Raw genomic sequence first — 20,756 nt, 5'->3', positions numbered from 1 at the left:
CTTGCCACCTCTGTCAATGCTTCGCCGTTTGGACGAAACTGTCTTTCTCTTAAAAATCTTTTGAAGGCCTTAGAGCTCTGCGACGACCTTTGATTACGTGGTGAACGCAGTTGTGTGCGCGCACGCATCACATTACTGTCAGACTTCTTTCTGCCTTACCTTTTCCTGGCTGCTTCCCGCTCGACGGCGTTTGGTAGCAAACCGGACGCAACCTGGTTAACCTGCTCGCCTTTTCTTTCCTCTTTCTCCCACTCGTTGTTATCCGTAATTATTCGTTATTCGTCATCCGCTATGCCACACGTTATCCGTAACTGCGTTATGCAGTACGTTGTTGTGATTGCGATGATGTTTGTGGCGGTGGTGTTGGTAATGTTGTTGTTGCCGTTGATGTTTGTTGCAGGCGAGGTTAGTCTGGCTGACTTAACCGGCAGTTGCTTGCTCAGCCTGATCCTCTCTGTTTCCTTGTCCCGATGCGTCCACCACGAGTTATTGAATTTTTGGCAGGAATATTGTAGCGTGTGCGACACCTCCTTGCTCACTGTAGACGGTTCTTCCGGGACGATTAACTGTTCAAAATGTGACGTGAAAAAAATCCTCGTTTTCGCGTGCTGTCGTAAGCATCTTCACGTTATACCATAAACGCGGGCGGTACCTGTAGCTCGTGATCCCAAAATAGGACTTACAGTAGAACCGCCTGCCACAGCAGATGCCAGCAAATCGTCGCACATGATGACGTCATACGGGACGTTGTACATGTCGAACTTAATATTGGCGAAGGCAGCCGACTGATGCCTAAGAGGACTTACCAACGAAAAGCGTTGTCAATTCTGCCCCGGACGAATCAGATGAGTGGCTAATGCGGTACAATATGGCATTGTATGTATACGGATGCCATGTGATATTCAAGCTTCCACTTAGACACTTTTGTTCCAACACAGAATTTTTTGTTGTTGAGGCACTTGTGTGCTAATAATAAGCAGCACTTGTCACTTCATTCCGCTTCGTTTGCATGTATGTCACTTCTACGCTACAAACATACAAGAAGGACTTTAGAAGGAGTAGATTATCCTTTCTTCTTCTTTTTTTTTTCCCCTTGAAGCGTTAGACAATGGCCGAATAAGGGAAGAGTGAGCCTCAATGTTGCTTACGACCTACAATGTCGTAACAGCGCGCGAGGAAGTTCCACGTTGTCAGAGATATTGCGATGTTTCGCATTTTAGTTATGACAACTCCCTTCTGAAAGTTCTTACGTGAGTTTTGTGTCGCTCATGTTTTGCATTTCTTCGCTCGCCCGGTTTGCCAGTGTTAAAATGTGTGCGCTCCTTGTAAAGCATAACATATACTGCCTGTACCCACCCAGTGTCCGTGATCCTGGAATAAAAATTATTCGTATGGTCATCACTGTCTTCAGTACCGCCGCCACCACCACCACCACCGTTGTAATGCTATTTATTTATTTATTTATTTTTTGGCCATACTTCAAGGACCCTGTACACAGAGTTTTACATGAGTTGTTTACTGCTCACTGAAGGCGCGTTCCCTAATGACCTCGCATTACCCCTGTCTTATGCCAGTTGGTTTCATCTTACGCCTTAAAATACTCTAATGAACTTCCATGACACCGTAATTGATGGCGGTACAAAAATGATTGATCGAAACGACCTAGTCCGTCCCGTAGAAATGCTGGCACCAGACCGAGGCTTCCCTCGTTCTAACGTCACTTACCGCTTCGACCGGCAAGTGAGAGTATACGACCAGATTAGCTCAAACCTTCAATCCATCCGTACGGTCAAACTACGCCAACTTTCAGTCAATCTGCGAGTCCAGAACGAGCGCATAATGCCGCGCGCGAGGGTGAAATTATTCCCCCCCCCTCCGTATAGTGGCGCCCGAATTACGAGGTTTCGCTTTGGTAAACTCCCCAGGCACGCACGCAATCCCGCACGGAACTTCCTATGCATGAAGCGGCCACCAGTAGTTAGGCAAATCCGCCGAAGCCCTCCTCCACAGCGTGCGGCAGGATGTGACAGTGGCCCGGCGCGAGCGAGACCAGCCTGCCAGGATCGTCCACGGAAGTGGAACGGCCTTCTCTCCGGCGTCGCTCGGGGCGTAATTGAACGACGCGTCGTTGCATAAATCGGCTCGCCGACGCTCTGATCCCGGGTGACCGAGCTTCCGCTCCCTTGTTCTTCCCTCCGTCGCCCTCCTCCTCGCGTCACTGCCGTGTTAGGAAGTGTGTGTCTGTGTCTGTGTGCGTGTGTGTCGGATGGAAGGGGGCGGGGAGGTATTTGAAATCTGTATCACGGTCGTCGCAATCATCGTATCCTCCTCTGCCGAAGTGCGTGGCCAAACGACTGCGACCGCCCTTCTTACGACGCGCGCCTGCGATCGCGATCGCTCCGCGTTGCGTCCCCCATCCCCATCCTTCGACCCTCGGCGTACCATTCTTCGATACACGCACACATTGAAGATGCGGTACCTCGGCGTCTCATCCTTTCAGGCACGCACACACTGAAGATGCGGTGTCGGGCTTTGCCGGCGCATCGGTCAGTGCCGCTTTGCATGCCTGCGTGAAAGTGCGCGCGCTCGTTTCTTGGGTCGAAAGATAGAGAGATGTGGGGGAGTGAGCAAAGGAGGGAGAAGAGGGTGGAGAGTGAGTAAAAGGGTAGTAAGGGAAACGAGACGAGCGCTGTCGGCAATTAGTTGGTGCATTCGTTCGGAGCCGTCTTGAAGAGCTGTGCGCGGAGTCTAGATTTCGCTGTGACGCAACCTACTTAGTACGAGCGAGAATAATTGGTACTTAGTACGCAGTACGTTGTAGTATGTAGTGCTAGGACATAATACGTAGTACGTACTACTTAGTGCGAGCGAACGCGTACGCATTCGGTTGTGTCCTGACTTGACATGGAGGGCCTTAGTACAAGTACATTAGCCCTACGGAAAAACTACAGCTTTCTAATGCTCCCTATGTGTAAATTGTTGGGGAGTTCTAGCTTTTCCGTAAATGTATTGCCCTTGGCGGAATAGTGGCTTACGGGAAACTTGAACGGCCGGATTGTTTGTAGAAGAGTTTAAATGTAGAAGACACCAACCTAGCCAGATTCTGCTTAGATGCTTGTGTAAAGTGTCGGCAGCAACGTAACAATTAGCATGCAGCCCTTCCTACTTTTGTTTTTCAGTTTTCTTCGACAGGAACACTCATGTATCACGAAAACGGGCCTAGCACGTTGCGGTTCCACAAAGCGTCACAAATAGTCGCTGCCTCAGTTTTTGATGCAGCTTTCGTCTCTGGTACTAGGTATACTGGAATAATACTAGGTTTAGAAATAAGTTAAAATTAGAGAGGTTTAGCATGGCCGGTATCTCAGTATACACAATAGTGTTTGCGTAATAGCGGCTTGATGATGATGATGATTTATTGGCATCTTCTTTGACCTTGCCTGTTTGATTTAATCAGGTGTGCTGTTCTTTCTGTTCTTTCTAGCATTGTTTTATATATATGTCGTCAATCTTTTTCTTTTCCTCAAAACTACTCTATCTACCTTGTATCTATGCCTGCAACGGATACGTTCGTATCAATCTCTTCCCTGCTTTTTCTTTTCTTTTTCGCCAATAGTCTAAACGTATCTTGCTTATTTCGAATTCTGACTGGTTTATGCTTCCGTCCACTTTAAATCCAAGCACTGCTGAAGGTGTACGTTACCTACAAGTGTCATTGGATGAAACCTTTCTCATTCCATAAGAATGTGCTGAGTAGTTTCCGGATTTTCGCTGTAGCACACACATGCCTCGTCTAGGGGGCATTTGCTCCGGAAGGTTTTTGTCCTTCAGCAACTGGATCGAGCCTCAAGTCGCAAAGCACTGCCCTTTGTGTTACCGCACGGATTTCCCCTTCCAAATTTTTCTTCTGATTTTTGCAAACCTTCACGGTCGTTTTGATTTCCATTCTTTGCAACCAATTCGCTGTTTCTATTTCTCTCACTTTCCTTTTTATGATAATTAATATAACAACTGCTATTAGCGGGCGCTGATAGCAACATCTTGCGATGCTTCGTCTAACCACAATGCAATAAAAACACGTTTTCGTGTTCCCTTTTTGTTCTTGTAAAAAAACAGCATTTAAAAAAAGGCAAGGCGTTCACGATGACACAACTGTCTAAAGTTTGCACCAGCCGCGAACTAGGATGCACTCGTTTACTGCAACAACAGCTCCACGTTTGCCTGGCGCCACCAATCGGGCTACTCACACTCACGGTTCCGGTAACCCGGAAATCCGCAAACTAAACCGGGATACCGGACGCGCTGAAGTTCTCGATTCTCCATTTTACAGACAAAAATTCGTCCGAATGCCCCAGCTGCCCGCGCGGACCGGTCCCGCTCCATGCAGCCGCGGTCGCCGTCCTCGACCGCGACCTCGCGACGACGACGACGCACCCGAGCCTGCAAGCCGTGGGCCCGACGCGTCGCGCCCGGGATGAATTATTGAATGCAGCCACTTCGCGCAGCAGGCTCTGTGTGCGACGGTGATGACGACGTCGCCAGCGTGCCGCGCTCATTAAAGGGGCCGCGATGCTCTAATGATTTCGTTATAGCGTGGCGTGCGACGACCGACTGCTCGTTATACAGCGAGCGCGCGGCAGCGCAAGCGCCAGGCAAGCCACGGCCGCGTCGTCTTTTTTTTTGCTCGGGCCTCCCTATGTACTTTGTCATTTCCAGCGCCTCACTCTCTGCCAACGTCGCCCGGCACACGCCTTTGTTGTCGCATTGTGCCTGCAGTCGTTGTTGTTGTTTCCTGCCTTCTCTGTCTCTCTCTGCTCGCGCCTGCAATGTTTACGCGACACGCCACCAAGCCTGGGTGCCATATACTGCGTATAGCGTCGCATAATGTAAACTTCGTAACGGCTGCGAACGCTGTAGAAATAAGCAGTGTTTATCTTTCGCGTTAGGGAAGCGTAGGTGCTAGGGCAGTGCGGCGGTAGGTCGATTTGTTGGTTTGTTGCTGTGTGGGCCGGTTGGTTCGCTGATTGGTTTGCCGCTGTGAATGACTCGTACCCTCCACTGGGGATTTGGCCAAGCGTCACGGCCCGCATTCACACACGCACAAAAAAAAGAAGCCCTGGCGTTAGAATTGCTCGTAAGAGCACGTTCCAGCCCAGTCAGGTGCAGGACATATGACTACCGAAGTCGGCCAGCGAATACCAAGCAGCGTTTACGAACGGAATGCTTTCGTGAACTGGGCCACAAATTAGATAGAAACGTCGAGCGTCGGTTGTCCCTTCTTCTTCGGTACCCCCCGTAGTGGCTCGAATAGATATGGTATCGCGTTGCTGAGCTGAATGTCCTGGGTTCGATTGCCGACCCTGGAGGCCACATTTCGATGAAGGGCGAAACCTAGAAAATACTGTAGTACTTGGTTTAAGTTCGCGTTAGCGAACCTCGGGTGGTACAAAATTTCGCAGAGCCCTGTACTACCGCCTTCCTCACAACCTACCGTGAAGTTTCGGAACGTCGATCCAGACACTTCAGTCTAATTTCTTTGTTCGGTTATAAAGCGACCGGTAAGACGTGCTGTTCTTGTCTCTCAAGCGTTAGCACCCTTTGTAGATCCAAGAAGCTTGTCGTTACGGACAGCGCGGCCTTCTTCTGGCTCTACAAAGCCCTTCGGGCATATCTGATGACGTCATCTGGAGTAACACTTAACCTCGTTCTGCATGAGTTTTACTAAATAAAGGGAAATTTTTTTTCGGGAATGTTACACTTTTACTAAGTGCAATTTATGTGGAACGAAATTAAGCGTTATATAGTATAATATAGGAGTGGCAAGAAACGCCACCGAAGGTAGAGCCCGCACACAAGGATATCTGTTCCACATAGGCTAAGCATAGTAGGTGGAACACTTTTGCGAGTGTTTTCCACTTACTTATGTGGAACGAGATAAGCAGTGCAGGAAAATATCTCCAGGATCCGCTGAAGTGTTTCCCTCACACGCCTTATCCACGTAACCGTAGCTAAGGCGAGCTTTTCCTTCCTATTTTTTGTCCAGTTCGGTGCAGTAGTGGCAATGGTAAAATCACGAACATGAAACTCCGGCTCAACTGAACACTCTGCTTACCGAAAGCGGCCGCGTTTCACTTCGTTCGGCCGCGTATTGGAACACATGCACTCTTTGCTGGTGTCGCCGCCACGTTTGACTCGGTCAAACGATGACAACTGTTATCAAGGAATAGCTTTTATTTCCTACTAATGCCTGCAGTCAACAATTCGCGTGCAGGTATGCTTGGAGGCAAATGTTGCAATCTTTTCTTTTTATAAAAGTGCTAAATATCACGCTGTGTACTTAATTGGAAGAATACTTACACGACGACTCACAAAAAAAAGAGCCCGAAGGATGAAACGACCATCGTGACTTTCTTTCAGTGATCTATGCGGACGCTCGGAAATGAAACTGTTTAGCTATCGCACGTTTCTTGACTGTCCGTCATGATTAGTAACTGAATGGGTAAAAGCAGGAGCTGCACAGAGTTTTCGTCATTGTTTTCTCTATACCTGGAACAAATACAGCAAGAATCTTAACTTTTTCGATGGTGCCGCAAATTTATTGCACTTCTGCCACGTACTTCTGCATCACGGTACACTTCTGCCAAGTGTGCCGTGACTTGGCATGTGACTGAGGCTGCAGTGTATATTAAAGAAATCTGATGTGGAGGTAACGTGATAGCAAAAGCCGGCTGACCGCTGGTTGTTTATTAGATTGTATTTCTGAGAGCTAAGCGAAATAGAACACCGTTTCGAACCAATAGTTTTCAAGCCAAATCATAACGCATGCTTCTACGTTCGAAAGGGCGCACGACGTTAATGGTTACGTGCACCACTCTGAGAAAGAGAAATCAAACATGCGTCACTTAATGTCACGCGCAGCAGCGTAGCACGTGCTACATTATCGAAGACTGCGTTGCTCTGAATGCTACGGCTACTAAAAACCCACCGAAACGATTATTCAGTGGGAAGCTTGCGCTGAATTGATGATCTCGCGGTGAAGTCAGTGCACGCGTAATTCACGACATTAGCGCAGTTTAGAATGAGTGAAGGAAAATAAAAATATGAAAAACGAGAATAGCCACACGGTGTTCGTTCGCCTGGTTCACCGAGTAAAGAAGTCAAATTCACAGATGTAACGTAGTAAGCGGTTGAAATTCTAACACTTCCCCGTCTCTTGTATCTTCATGCTTTTTTTTTTCCTTCCCTAATTCTGAGTTGCATTGATGTCAAGAAAACGTCACGGAATACGGATTCACCCAAACCGCCATCCTCTTGCGCAGGCAGTATAGCTTCAGCAATGCTGCGCGCTTTTATTGAAAGAGGGGATCAACGTCGAGCGTTCGGGCTTGCTTTGTTGCAGGCCCCTATACGGGGTTCATTTCCCCGGAGATTTCGGAGGGAGCACTGCTGTCTTACCACAGGGGCCCCCTCTCTCCCCCTCTCCCTCCCCCGGCCCCTTTCGTCTCAGACGAGGCCATTGCGCGAAGCCTGCGCTGTGTTAATGAAACATCGCCAGGAGCACGACAAATAGCAGAGTGCGCGCTGAAGTGGGAGGTCACCGCGTCTGCGGCCTTTCGCTCGCTATGATGCATACTTTGACCTGGCATCCAATCTTCCTAGAAGTGAAGAGGACGCAGATGCGAGTTAATCGTGTTTCCTTTTCGTTATTTTATTTTGCTAGTACTAATTGAAGTGACCTTTAAAGGGGACGGCAAAGAAAATGAAAAAAAATACTTAGGTTCCATTGTTAAGTACATAACCCTTCTACAAAATTTAGCGAGACTGCTGCTGCTTGGTGAGCTCTAAAAGACGCAAAGGTTGGAGAGCCGGTTTGCGCCGCCGCCCTACTGAAATTCACGCGCTATGTCACCATGACGTCATCAATTTCGGAGTGTCTGCTCAGGCCTAGTTAGTTCCTAATGCTAAAGATGGGCTAGAGTGTATTCTCAAAGGGCAAAAGAGTGAACTTACCAAGCTTCAGGAACTCTGACCGAGCAAAAACGACCCAAATATGTAACAAAAAAGCTACTTTAACATTTCTGACATGGCACTGACGTACCAGCTTAGGGGTTTGGCGCGCACATTAAAAAAAAAAAAAAGAACAAGAAGAAGACGAAGTTTGGCGTTCGTTTTCTGTCCTAATACTGAACCTGTTACCGCCATTGTAAAGAAAATAGAGCTTGGAGAGAACTATATTGAAGTCAGACCTGATTCATTACATCTTTTTAGGTTCCCCTTAAGGGCAGAGTATTATGGATACGCCGCCGTTAGCAATGATTCCGTTGACTGCGCCATGAGGGCAGCGACTCGTATTACAACGGCATAGCTGGTACGGATCCATTCAGAATAATAATGCAGTTCGATGAAACATCCAACACAAAAAATGGACATGAGATGTAAATGCCCTTACAACTGAGATTTTGAAACGAAAAAATAAAACGCCACCGACAGAAATGTTCTACGCACGTGACACAACGTTAGCGTGACAGCTCGTAAAAATTTTAGGGGTCTATGTAGACTGACGAGTCTCAGAGCGAAGCTGCCGTGATCGAGCTGTACGCGCTGCTCAGCCAGTCGGTTCATACTGAACAAGTTCAGCTCACACTATCTATGAACATTTCATTTACCGCAAGATGAACACATTCTCTGTGACTGTCCTCGCCGCAATTTACAGAGACGATCGCTCGCAATCGCGACAGCGCGCTTTGACCGAAGGCCTCTAACAGAGGAACTTATTTCAAAATGCCGCCATCACAAGCATCGCAGCAGAGGGCGACGAGGGCACTGCTTCAGTTTTTAAGGGCAACAGAATTGGACATGCAGCTGTAGCATGAACAGATGTTCATAGTGATGCAAGTGCTACTGTGCTGTGCAGTGACAGTATGCGGCGACAGTGACAGACTGTGATTGTATGTCTATGCTCCTTTCTTTCTTTACTTTGTTATCACTTGGCCTCCCCGTCCCCTCTCTCCCCAGCGTAGGGTAGAGAACTGGATTTTCCCCTCTGGTTAACCTACCTGCCTTTCCCATTTCCTCTATCTTTCTCTACCGCAAGATGAAAATAACAAAAAATCATGAATCACCTCTGTTATTGAACGCGTAAGCATTTCCGTGCCTACCCAACGAGAAGTTTGTCCGTAACGCAAGACAATGTATGGCTTATACACCCTTAAGCAAGCGGAAAATAATTTTCTAATTATTATCTACCTGAGAGTCTACTGACCTTGAACATGGGGCCTTTAGATAACTACTCTACAGAAAATAAATATTCAAGTGATGAGATTTGTAAACATTTGCACAGAATGAAGCGATCTTGCATCAAATTCAGGAGCTGAGTTTGCTCACGGACGCGAAAGATCCACGGAACCCCAGCCATACACAGCTTCGCTGTAAAAGGAAGTGGACGGGGGAGGGGGATGTGGTGGGAGGGGGGAGGGCTACTGTATTGCAGCATCGATGATGCCTCATTTGCAACCAGGCAAATTTTGCCCGGGACGTATTCTGATTGGGCTGCAAAAAACATTTGCAGGGTGCTAGTCACAAAACAAACATGCAGTTCGAGGAAGGACCGAAGCAACGGAACACTCGAACCGATGCATATCTGAAACTCAATCAAACGGCCGAAGTAAGAGCGCGCAATAGTTTTGCCTCTTTCGCATCCGAATTCGATATGGCGCGCAAGCAAAGCCCGCAATTATGGAGCGCGTAGTTGCGCATCTTGTCGTGTCGCCTGCGCTATTGGCTGAGGAGGGAACATCGGGGGCAAAAAAACAAACTCAACTCTTTGGCGCTTGGCACCGATTCTCTCACGCTATCTTGCGATCGATACTCCGATAATTAGTAACTAAGCAAACAGTCCCTTCGGGCAACTATTTGACTCGCATCGGATTTTCAGCGCTGGCGCGTGGTGCTGTGTGTAGTGTCCAGAGCAAGTAACCGTCGCCGAGAGTCAGCGCGTTTGCCCGAAAATCGATAATGATCATCGGCGGTTTAACCTAGTGAAGGCGCACACGGCGGGTCCCGATAGTTGTCGCAGTAGGAGAGGCTTCTGTAATTACTGCAACCACACAGGAGATCCTTAACGTACGTCTATAACTACGTGAATGCTGTTTTTTTTTTCAGTTTGTCAGAATCCACGAAACGGCCAACCCAGGTTCCTTCCTAAGATCACATGTTCATCAGCCATCTGCCGTAGCCGCCGTCTATGGGTATATCTTTATAATTCCGTTTCTTTCTGCGAAGTACACATCGGAAGCATTGCCTGGTACTAACACATTACGGAGAATTCGTTCATTCAAATAGAGAGTCGCATAGCATCATAGTTAACGTCATGGTCAAGGTTTCTCGTAGAAACGGCGAACAGATCTCGATTGCAACAGACAACAGCTCGGCCCCAACGAATCATAGCCAAAAGTCCCCTCCTCCCCCTCCCCCCAACTACGGCGTGCCCCGCCCACACTTAAACGGCATTCCCACTGGTCAAGCGCCCCCAGCAGCGGTCGTCCCAGCCGGCCAGCACCGACGCAGCCATCCCACCCTTTCGCCCTTCCCGTCTGTCCAGAAAAGGTTCCCGGTGAAGTGTCTCCCCACCTTCCGCGCTCCCCCCTCCTTTTTTTTTATTTTACGAAAGACCTTTTTAAAACCTGCTCACCACCACTCGCGAAGAATACCCCCTGAAGAAGGAGCCTGACGGGCTCTGGAACGTCGGGCTAATAAATTCGCTCAATTGGTTGGAGTCACTCCCAAAGTCCTAATCAATTTTCCCAACCATACAGGTAGTTCTGTCGAAATCCTTAGCTTGATTTATAGTGTATTGATTGAATGCCAGTTCATAAACGACCCAGGTACCCGCTGTGCTTGCAGACGCGAGAAGGCAGGGGTAGAAGAGAGAGAGAAAGAGTGAGTTCAGGCCTCACCATGGAGAAGTTTTGTGCATTGGGCCTCCGCCTGGGGTCCACCTGCAACAGTCCCTGCAGGGGCTCCTGGAGGTGGTGTGGCACCCGGTCCAGCAGGTTGTGCAAGCTGCCTTCGAGCTGTACACATACGAATGAGCATCTACAAGTGTATCCCAAGGAGAGTGAGCTGGGCAACTTTGTATTGATTCATGCCGAAAATTTAGCTCTAAAAAACACAGAAAGACGAGGCAGAGAATACAACACCACGAGCGACGTAATGAAAAAAAATTCACATATGCTTACAGGTGAAGCAGCATTATAAAGCAAATTAGCGCAACCAGAACAACAAAACAAATATACTTGTCAAATAAACAGGACTCGGTAACACACTGGAACAACATACGTATTAATGTACGATTTTCATCCCCCTCCAAAATTTAAGCAAGAAAGCTCTTTCATAAAGGAAAAATGAGACATCCACCCAAACGTATCAAATTGCTACAAAGAAAACCCATGCGGCTTCCTTCGTAGCCGCCTAGTTAGTTAGCCGATTGCTTAGCTCAGATGGTAGAGCGGCTGCGTCGGATAGGTGGTGGTCCCGGGTTCGTGTCCCGGACCAGGGCGCATTTTTCTTCAACTGTGAGGCTTTTTTTTCGAGGAACCTGTATGGGTTTCCTTTGTAGCAATTTGCTACGTTTGGGTGGATGTCTCATTTCTCCTTTATTAGTTACTTCTCTCCACCTTGCGGGCTTCCGCAGAACTATTACGTCAGAAAGCTGTTTGTTAGAAGGCTGGTTGACAGATCTCGTCCCTTTTCTTTGTATTGCATGGCTCGTTAATTTCCTTCGTTAGCTGGTCCGCGTGACTGCCCTAGTTGGCAGGGCATCACGATAGTATGCAGCCTAAGTTTCAGAACAGGAAAGACAGGAGTCGATACGAGTGGTGTGTCATTTTGTCTCCGGTCTGTTCTACAACGCGTTACACTTGACTGCATGCTACAGTGAAACAGCGTGGCCAAGCCACGGTGGTCACACCATCTGAAAGTGTCGATATGCGTGATAGGTAGCGGCATCGCCATAGCTGAACTGCTAGGTTGAAATTTAGACACGTCGCTCCTCCTGAAACTGCAAGTGGTGGCCGTGTAACCATTGTGGCTTGAACTTAAAAAAAAATACGTCACTCCAAAGCATAGCCATCACCATACTTCACCAACCACAGCCATCACCACCATGTACGAGAAAAAGAAGCGATATGATTCGCAACATCAATATATAATAATTTTATATTGCTTACGAGAACGTATGAGATCTTTCTGCAGTAACCTATTTGTGTTCATATGAGATAACTGGATATTGGTGCAGTAGGACATATGTTTCTGTTTTTATTTTTTCTAGAGAGATGCTACACAACGGGATGCTTTACTAGCATCCAATGAGACGCATGACGTGTTGATGAGTGCACGTATTTTTATCACAATGCTACAATATACTGCTGAGTGCGCATGCACTTTAGGGGGCAGCTCAGAATCTAGTGACAGAAGCACAATGTACACGACAAAAGCTGCTTAAACGCTGTGTAATATCACGCAGTAGAACCACAGAGGTGAACGGCGTCAGCAAGAAATTTAATTATTCAAATTTAGCCTTTACGACTAGAAAGGTGACACGTAACAGCATTTCGAAAAAACACAAGAACACAATGTTGCGAACAGTCCTAAATAGTTAATCCGAGCGTGTTGGCAACCAACATCGTTTCAACTAAAGAAGCGATCGGTCTTTCTTTGTCTGTCACAGTCGTATACATTGTGTCCCAGCCAACATTATTTAGCCAAGCTTTGAAAAAAAAAAGAAAGAACTGGTGCAATATACGATTATGACTTTCAAAAGCTGAAGCGCCAGCAGTGACAGCACACTAAGAAACTATGAGCAAACTATCCCCACAACGTGTTCTACTGCAATACGATTATGAGCCCCACAGTGTACAGTCGGCAGTCGTCTTTACCTACTAGAATAAACTGTGGTGTGGTAGTCACCTAATTAAAGATGACACTACACTTAAACATGTTCTTAGTTTTTGAATTACTGGCTTGACTTCCGATGGGAAAGCTCTTATCGCGTTCTAAATCATCCCATTCTGTCATTTTCAGCGCATCATATCCCGTCCAATTATTAATTTTTTTTCCCTGGCTTTACTCGCAGCTCGCTTGATGCGAAACGCGCTGATCGAATACGGGGCACGCGCCCCGTGATACAGGCGGTCCCAAAATTGATTTAAAAGAACTGGTTTCGTTGATTGCCTGACTTGACAACCACCTGTTCATTTCTTGGGCTGCAATAGTCGCATGACACAGGCGGTTCGTCATCGGCAAGAAGCCAACACCAACGCGCACCGCTGGCCACTTCCACGCGTGCGGTCGCCCAGTCAGTTAGTAGCTTGAAATAGCCTTTAGGACCGCTGTTGCAGCGGCATGCGGCATTGTAATAACGCGGAACAAACATATCGTATTTCGCGTAACCTAACACAACCGAAAATCGTTGCTGCCCAAAGATACATTACCGAAAGGAATATAAAATTTTTTGCCTTGTCTGTCACAGTTAAGTATTATCGCACACGTCCGAACAAAGCTAAGTTGGACGCATGTCAAAAGTACATTTTTTAGGGAGAAAGAAAATGATCGATTACTAAAAAAAGAGCAACCTACCATAGCGTGACTAAAGTCAAGGAGACACGGCGGTTGCGGGTTGTATATATATATATATATATATATATATATATATATATATATATATATAAAGAAAATTACACACGACATAATGCGCTGAATACTGAATGGGTTGCTTCGGGACGCAATGACAGCTTGCCAATAAGATTTCGCGCCCTTAAATTAGTAATCAGAAGGTTTTTAAATATTATTCGCTAATTAGCCAGCTAATTAGCACACACGATTGCCTTGCCGCCTGAAGACGACTGATGACTGAACAACGTGAGTCTCTAATCATATATTAGACCAGTTCTCTTTCTTTCTCTTTTTTTTTTTCGTGAGAGCTTGGTTGGCATTAGCTGGGACATCCAGTCCCCCCCTAATTCTTGGATTTTACCTGCCAAAACTACGATCTATGAGATTAGGAGGCACGCCATAGTCGGGGAGAACTACGGATTAATTTTCACCACCCGGAAATTTCTTTAACGTGCACCTGAATCTGTAAGTGCACGAGCTTTTTCTTTTCTTTATTGTCACGGGATCATGGTCTCGTGGTCATGGGCTCGATCCCGTGACCTCGAGCTGAGTAGCGTTACACCGTATAGTCACTGGGCTGTAACGCGGCGGCCGATGATGACCGCTCGGGCGAACACAAGGCTCCTGCGCATGCGCTGTCTTACCACTTCGAGCTGCTTGTTGTACGTGGTGGTGGAGAGGTTCCCCTCGATGATGGAGTGTCCATTGTTGAACAGGGCGCAGATGACCAGGCCCAGGGAGAACATGTCCGAGAGCGGTGAACAGGTCGACGTGGCCTGGATCTCGGGCGCCGTGTAATCGAGGTCTGGCTGGCCCATCTTGGGCAGCTTCGACGTGAAAGACTGGCAGCTCACCGGACTCTGCATTTTTTTATTGAAATGAAAACAAAAGAAAGAGACGTTGACTTATTTATTTATTTACTTATTTATTTAAAATAGCTTACAGGCCCATTCAAGGGCATTATGTAAATGAAGTAAACGTCCCTGTAGAGCAGAAACAAGTTGGCATCAAATAAGGAGGAAACAAAACGGATCTTACAAATTGTACATTGGAACATCATTTAGACAATGTTTTCGAAGAGCTTATTAAGGTTATCGCAAAAAGTTTCGAGATTGCCATGTGGTCCGGAAGATTGTTCCAATGTGCAACATCGCCAGGCAGTGATCCATGTGTTAAACGGTGAACCACAGCGTCGCTAGCTGACCGAATGCGGGACAGGCGGATCGATTCGTTTCAGACGTGCTTATATTACGATAACGTGACCTGCGCTATCATGGCGAGAGGAAAGGAGGTCAATGTTCTGATTTCTTCTGTTCTTTCTTTTGTTTTCATGTGAACCTCTATTTGACGTGCGCAACCGCGTTGATTCTGGTCGCGTCATTTCGTCTTTCTTAAACTGACCATGTCTGCTGCTTGTTTGGTCGTAGTGTGGAATTTGCAAGGTGGATATTTGAGATTCTGTACTACTGTGCAAATCGCCCTTCTTTTTTATCAATGTCACTAATACGTTTGAGTCATTTTGTACGCCTTAGGCTTGTTTCCAGAAGTACGTACCTTTTTGTTTACTTCCTCGACGCTGATTGGTCTGCTGTCATAAATGGCCTTCTGGTAACTTTTAAGTTATCTATAAAAGCTCTTCGCATGATGTGTCACAAAAGAATCGGTGGAAATGAAAGTTCTAATAAAATACTGATATACGAAGAATCCAGGAGACGCTGCCCTAAAGGAATACTAAACAAGAGCGCCAAAATCAATTTATTCTAATTACATGTCCTTTCAAAACCACATTTTAATTTCTTCCACGGAGAGAGAGAGAGAGAGGAAGCAAGGAGAGGACAGGCAGGGAGGTCAACCAGACGCGCGTCCGGTGTGCTACCCTACACTGGGGGCAAGGGAAAGGGGGAATAGAGAGAGAGGGAAAAGAAGGAGAGAGAGAGCGCCGAGTGCACAGGAACACTGCAAGCGGTCTCTCAAACTGGGTCACTTCAAGTGCTGTACGAAATATGTTGAATGCTAAAGGAGGAAACATCAACATTCTTTTTTAATTATCGCTAAAATTTTGCGGCGAAACCAACGTCACAATTTCCAAGTATCTTCTTTTATCTAGGACGCTTCGGTGCACGAGTTTTCCGAGAAGTCTTCAGATCTGTTGACACACACACACGCATTCATGCGCATGTATGAACGTACTCAGCGACAGACGCAAAAACGCATGCCCGATGCAGCCACACGCACATTGTTTCCTCACGTGACTCACGGAAGAAACAACAAGAAGGTATGAATGAAGGAAGATAAGAACGCATTGGCGTCAAACGTCATTTTGCTAGAAGAAGAATAAACACACAGACTTTACAACAACAACAACAACAACAACAACAACAACAACAACAACAACAACAACAACAACAACAACAACAACAACAACAAAAAGAATGAGACGACGGACGGTTCAGAGAGCGCAGAATGATAACCAAGCAGCGAGAAATACGTTTCAGCTACTCTTTCATCTCGGCGTCGAGAGGTATCCGGATCCCGCGTCACGGCGGCCGCCAGCTGGTCCTCCGACGCAGCCAAAAAGGGAGGGAGGGAGGGAGGGGTAAGCCCCACCGCACCGAGCGAGAGGTTGCCTTCGGGATAGTGGGACACGGGATATGGCTCCGTAAGAGCACTCAGAAAAAAAAAAAAGAAGCACGGTGATAAAAACGGAAGAAAAAAAAAATGCCGGAGAGGCACAGCGCTCAGCACGTTCCGTCGACATCGACCTGTCCGCGCGGCCCGGCCTGTTTTTCCCGCATCTGGATCGTGCACGAAACGGGCGCATCGAGCGGTGGTGACCGCCTCTTTTTTTTTTTTTTTTTTTTCGGATGTAGCCCCCTGTCCGACGCCCTGTCGAAGTGCAGCGAGGTCTCGGCGAGAAGGGCGCTGATTCGATGGTTTGGCGGTGGGGGAGTCACGGTCCGGCGTATAGTTGCGTATATAAGAAGCCAGGGAGTTTTCTTTAGAAACCGCTAGGTGGATATGTGGCGCTAGTGTCCGCGGAAGTTGCGAAAATCCTGGTGGCCCTGGCGTCGTCAATTGATCCCACAAAGTAAAACGTAATTCGCACGCGTAAAAGCAAAACTGAAACCAATAATTTTTTGCTGGGGTGTTCCTCCGGGAGCCCTATCGCCACTGCCATCAGCAGCGGAGCAACTTTTGAAGTCTCAAGTATTTGTGGCTGATATTTTTGATACTTATTTCCTACTGTTAGCGACGAATTGCGACTACTGATGCCACAAATTGCAGGTCTAACCGGCATACTTTTTCTGTAGTGGCCCTTTGTTTACAGGTCCACTTTTCACGACATCAGGGCTTAGTTGTTGTAAGTCGTGCGGTCGTCGTTTTAGCCGTATTCTCTCTCACATTTCTTAGGTGCATTGATACTGGCGGCCTTATTTTACTCTTGCCATGGTCAACGCTCACGACGCTTACAAGAATGCACGGATAGTATCTTTGAAGAAATGGACGACGGTAATTTATCAGACGTGGAAGGCGAGTGCGACGAGTCTGGCGGCAGCGGTGACGAGGGGGACGACGCGCTTGGAACCCCGGCAGAGAGCGAGAGTGACAGTTGAGAAGGAGGAGGAGGGAAGAGAAAAGTAGAAGGCAGGGAGGTTAACCAGAATAACGTCCGGTTGGCTACCCTACACCGGGGGAATGGGAAAGGGGAAAACAAAGATCACAGGGAGAGATGCTGATTCATAAGGTGATAGCGCACAACCAACGGCAAGCGGATGGTCGAGAAAGCCTTTCACGATGCCAGAGACCATATTCAAAGGGGCTGCTCACGAAGGCCTTCACGTCGAAGGGGATGTATTCTCACCATTTGGTTATTTTAGCCATTATGTCCCAAAGAGCGTCTTTACTGAGCTTGCGGAGAAAACAAATCAGTACTGTGTTTTTTCAGTATGGCACTTGTGTAAACACTGATGAAGATGAAATCAGCCGACTGGTGGCTCTCCTTCTGATAATGGGTGTCCTGATATATCCAAGGTTGCGCCCATATTGGAAGCCTGCAATGAGAACTGCTCTCATTGCGTCATGCGAGATCTCGCGCAACCAGTTCGAGAAGCTGCGCGACACTCTTCACATTGTTGATGCCAACAAGCCAGACATCAATGACAGACTCTGGAAGGTGAGACCTCTGCTCAAGAATTATCAAGCAAGGTGCCACGATCTCGAGGTAGAGGAGCATCTGTGCATTGATGAGCAGATTGTCCCGTTCAAGGGCTGTTTGGACATAATGCAATATGTGAAGGGCAAGCCTCACCCTTGGGGTGTGAAGGTCAACTCACACCGACGCTAGGACACAGCGGTGTAAAATGGACGGTTGCACAGGGAAATTTCGAGCTTTCAGTGCAAAGTGCAAAGTGCACCTGTGCTTGACGAAGTCCGGGAATTGCTTCAAGGACTTTCACACAATGAAATATACAATATTGAGCTTAGTTTTTGTTGTAAGAGCTGCATGAAATAAAGTGAACATTTTTTCATTCCTACACCCACTTAGCCCTGATGTCCTTCTTTGAGGACATAAAGCCAAATCGGTAATTACTTCGCGCACGAGGTTTATATATTACGAGCATGTCATTGTGTCTTCAAATTGAAGAAAATGCAAGGGGAAAAATCTGAGGTAAAAATAAAAATTCTAGGGCTGAAAGGGTTAGGAGGAAGCCTTATACTATGAAAGCTTCGAAGCAGCATTGTACAACACACTGAGGTGAAACTAATTACTGCACATGCCTGTGAGTTGTTATGAACAACTCCAGCCTGGTAATACCTTCGGGACTAGACAGTACTTAAATGAATGACTGAATTAGTTAAATAACTAAATAATAGAATTATTTATTAAATATATATCCCTGAACTAGTCATTTGAATAACAGATTAGTCAATCGAGCGATTCTGAATAAAAGTGCATTTACTGGGCTAAAGTTCGCTATTTTGACTTCAAACAGCTTTACGAGTTTGAGAAATGAATGTATTTAGCAAAATATTGCGTTACAAATGCTACAGCTTGAACGATTATGCGTGTTCGCGGAGTCTTATTGCATTTTGCGGTTAGTACAATCAAGATAGATCGACAGTTCAGGTCAATTAAGACAAATAAAAGGCAATTAATACAGCCGCGACTATGATGATTAGACTAATTCTTGTACTAACCATGTTTCGCATGCCACGCGACCGATCGCAGGAACGAAGTTGCTGCTCTAGTAGTTTTTATAAGAAACTATGACAGACACCACCGAACTTGGCGAAGCAAAAACAATTTTTAATGTATTTTTATGTTCCTACTTTGCAATACATTATTGACATAAAGGGTCACTTAAGATACTTAGGTATTTATTTATTTATTTATCCCTTTAGTTCAACGTACTGCCAACCCTTTGACAGGGTTGTTACAGGAGTGAGGTACAGAAAGAAGGAAGGTTTACACATAAGCTGCTACAATAATAGTGATTGTCAGGGGCACATTTGCTAAATAAGTACAAAATACGAAGAAAGAAGTATACGTACAACAGCAAGTATGGATACGAATATTGACTAGCATGTCAACAGAAAAAGCAAATAATTATATGGAGAATACAAACAGATACTACGACATCAGGCTGATGAGTACCTATTATGTTAGTTATGCGACATTTCAATGAAGTCGTCAATTCTTTGCTGTTCGACTACAAGTCGGTCAAGAGTATTCCATTCCCGAATGCATCTGGGGAGGAAATAATAATAACCTATATTTTTGTTGCACGAATATTCTTGAAGCTTTAGTTTCCACATTTAGTTTACGCTGTAATTTAAAAAAAATTTTCGCACTCTCTTCACGTGTGCTACTAAACAGGCTGGTCATATTTACCTCGATATCTGTTTGTCCACGTATACGATATCTCCTTATGTCAATATAACGACACAAATTGTTTCTTTATGTTGATATCTCGATGCACAATATCTCTTCATCTCTATGTCTCAATATACAACATCATGATATCCTATCTTTTTTAAAACCTTTGTCTTGTCCATCGTTTAAGGAACATCTTTTAAAATGATTCAATACTGCTTCGCCCAACTCGCTAACATGGTCAGCACTGTGGCGTAGGTAAGCATGGCAAAAGCCCAGCTTCGGACTTTATATATATATATATATATATATATATATATATATATATATATATATATATATATATATATATATATATATAGATATATTCGCTGCTTCACGACGCTAGATCTTAAGCACCGCAGGTCGTCCGTCAAAGAGCATTGTGAAAACTACAAAAAAAAAACATACCAAAATAAACGAAGTGAGCAACGGATGGGTTGGGAAAGGAGGCAATTTTCCTCGTGAGCCTGGTTTTCTGCATGTTTTAGCGACAATCACGTTAGACTCAAGATATATTGGCAACTTCAGTTCGCACTAAAGCCTGCTTTATTAAGATTTCACAATCTTGCCCAAAGGAAGCTTGAAGGTGCAATAATTCTCGCCTTGGCAAAATAACAGCGCGCATTAGTTCCCGTTGTGGTTAACTTAATATTCAAATTTACAGGGCTTTAAAGAACGAGAGCAATAACTATACATAATAATAAAAATGGCGGAACAGCCTGCCAAGACGTCGTTACAGGCAAATAAATGTCTCACGGCAGAACCGACATTTGTCGGCAATATGTTAGTAAGAAAAAATACCGCAGACATCTCAAACGCCAGAATGCTTCATACAGACTGCCATATTTATAACTACCGTTTCTTATTGTGCACATTATTTTTTTTATCCCGGTAACAGAACTAATTACGTACGCAGAAACATTCTTCCTGGCCCAAGAGTGCGCTTCCTGGCGCTTTAATTTTTTTCCCCGTCCTAATGAGCATTACCCTCCACCCGAACGAATTTCCTCTGCCACGCCGGGAGCTGTCACGAAGAATGTAGCGAACTTTAGAAACATGGGACCCAACGTGACAGGTAACGCGAAAAGAAAAGCAGTACAAAACAAGAACTGGAGCCGAGTGCGGGCTTTTGCGCGCGCTATGTAGGTAGCCTGAGTATACAGCGTTT

The 20,756-nt window shown here is 46.1% G+C and overlaps 1 protein-coding gene across 2 annotated transcripts in view; it reads right to left on the bottom strand.

Moving 5' to 3' along the window:
- bma (SCY1-like protein bma) overlaps window positions 1-20,756 on the bottom strand; it is a 141,315-nt gene that overhangs the window by 45,445 nt on the left and 75,114 nt on the right. For both annotated transcript variants that reach the window (XM_075669279.1, XM_075669280.1), the window contains exons 6-7: window positions 14,316-14,531; window positions 10,956-11,072 (exon numbers count right to left, since the gene is read on the bottom strand). In XM_075669279.1, coding sequence (XP_075525394.1) covers window positions 10,956-11,072; window positions 14,316-14,531 — 333 coding nt within the window. The remainder of the gene's footprint in view (window positions 1-10,955; window positions 11,073-14,315; window positions 14,532-20,756) is intronic.

Source organism: Dermacentor variabilis, chromosome 9 (genome assembly GCF_050947875.1).
Source record: "Dermacentor variabilis isolate Ectoservices chromosome 9, ASM5094787v1, whole genome shotgun sequence".
NCBI lineage: Eukaryota > Metazoa > Arthropoda > Arachnida > Ixodida > Ixodidae > Dermacentor > Dermacentor variabilis.
This window is presented reverse-complemented; position numbering and strand designations above follow the sequence as displayed.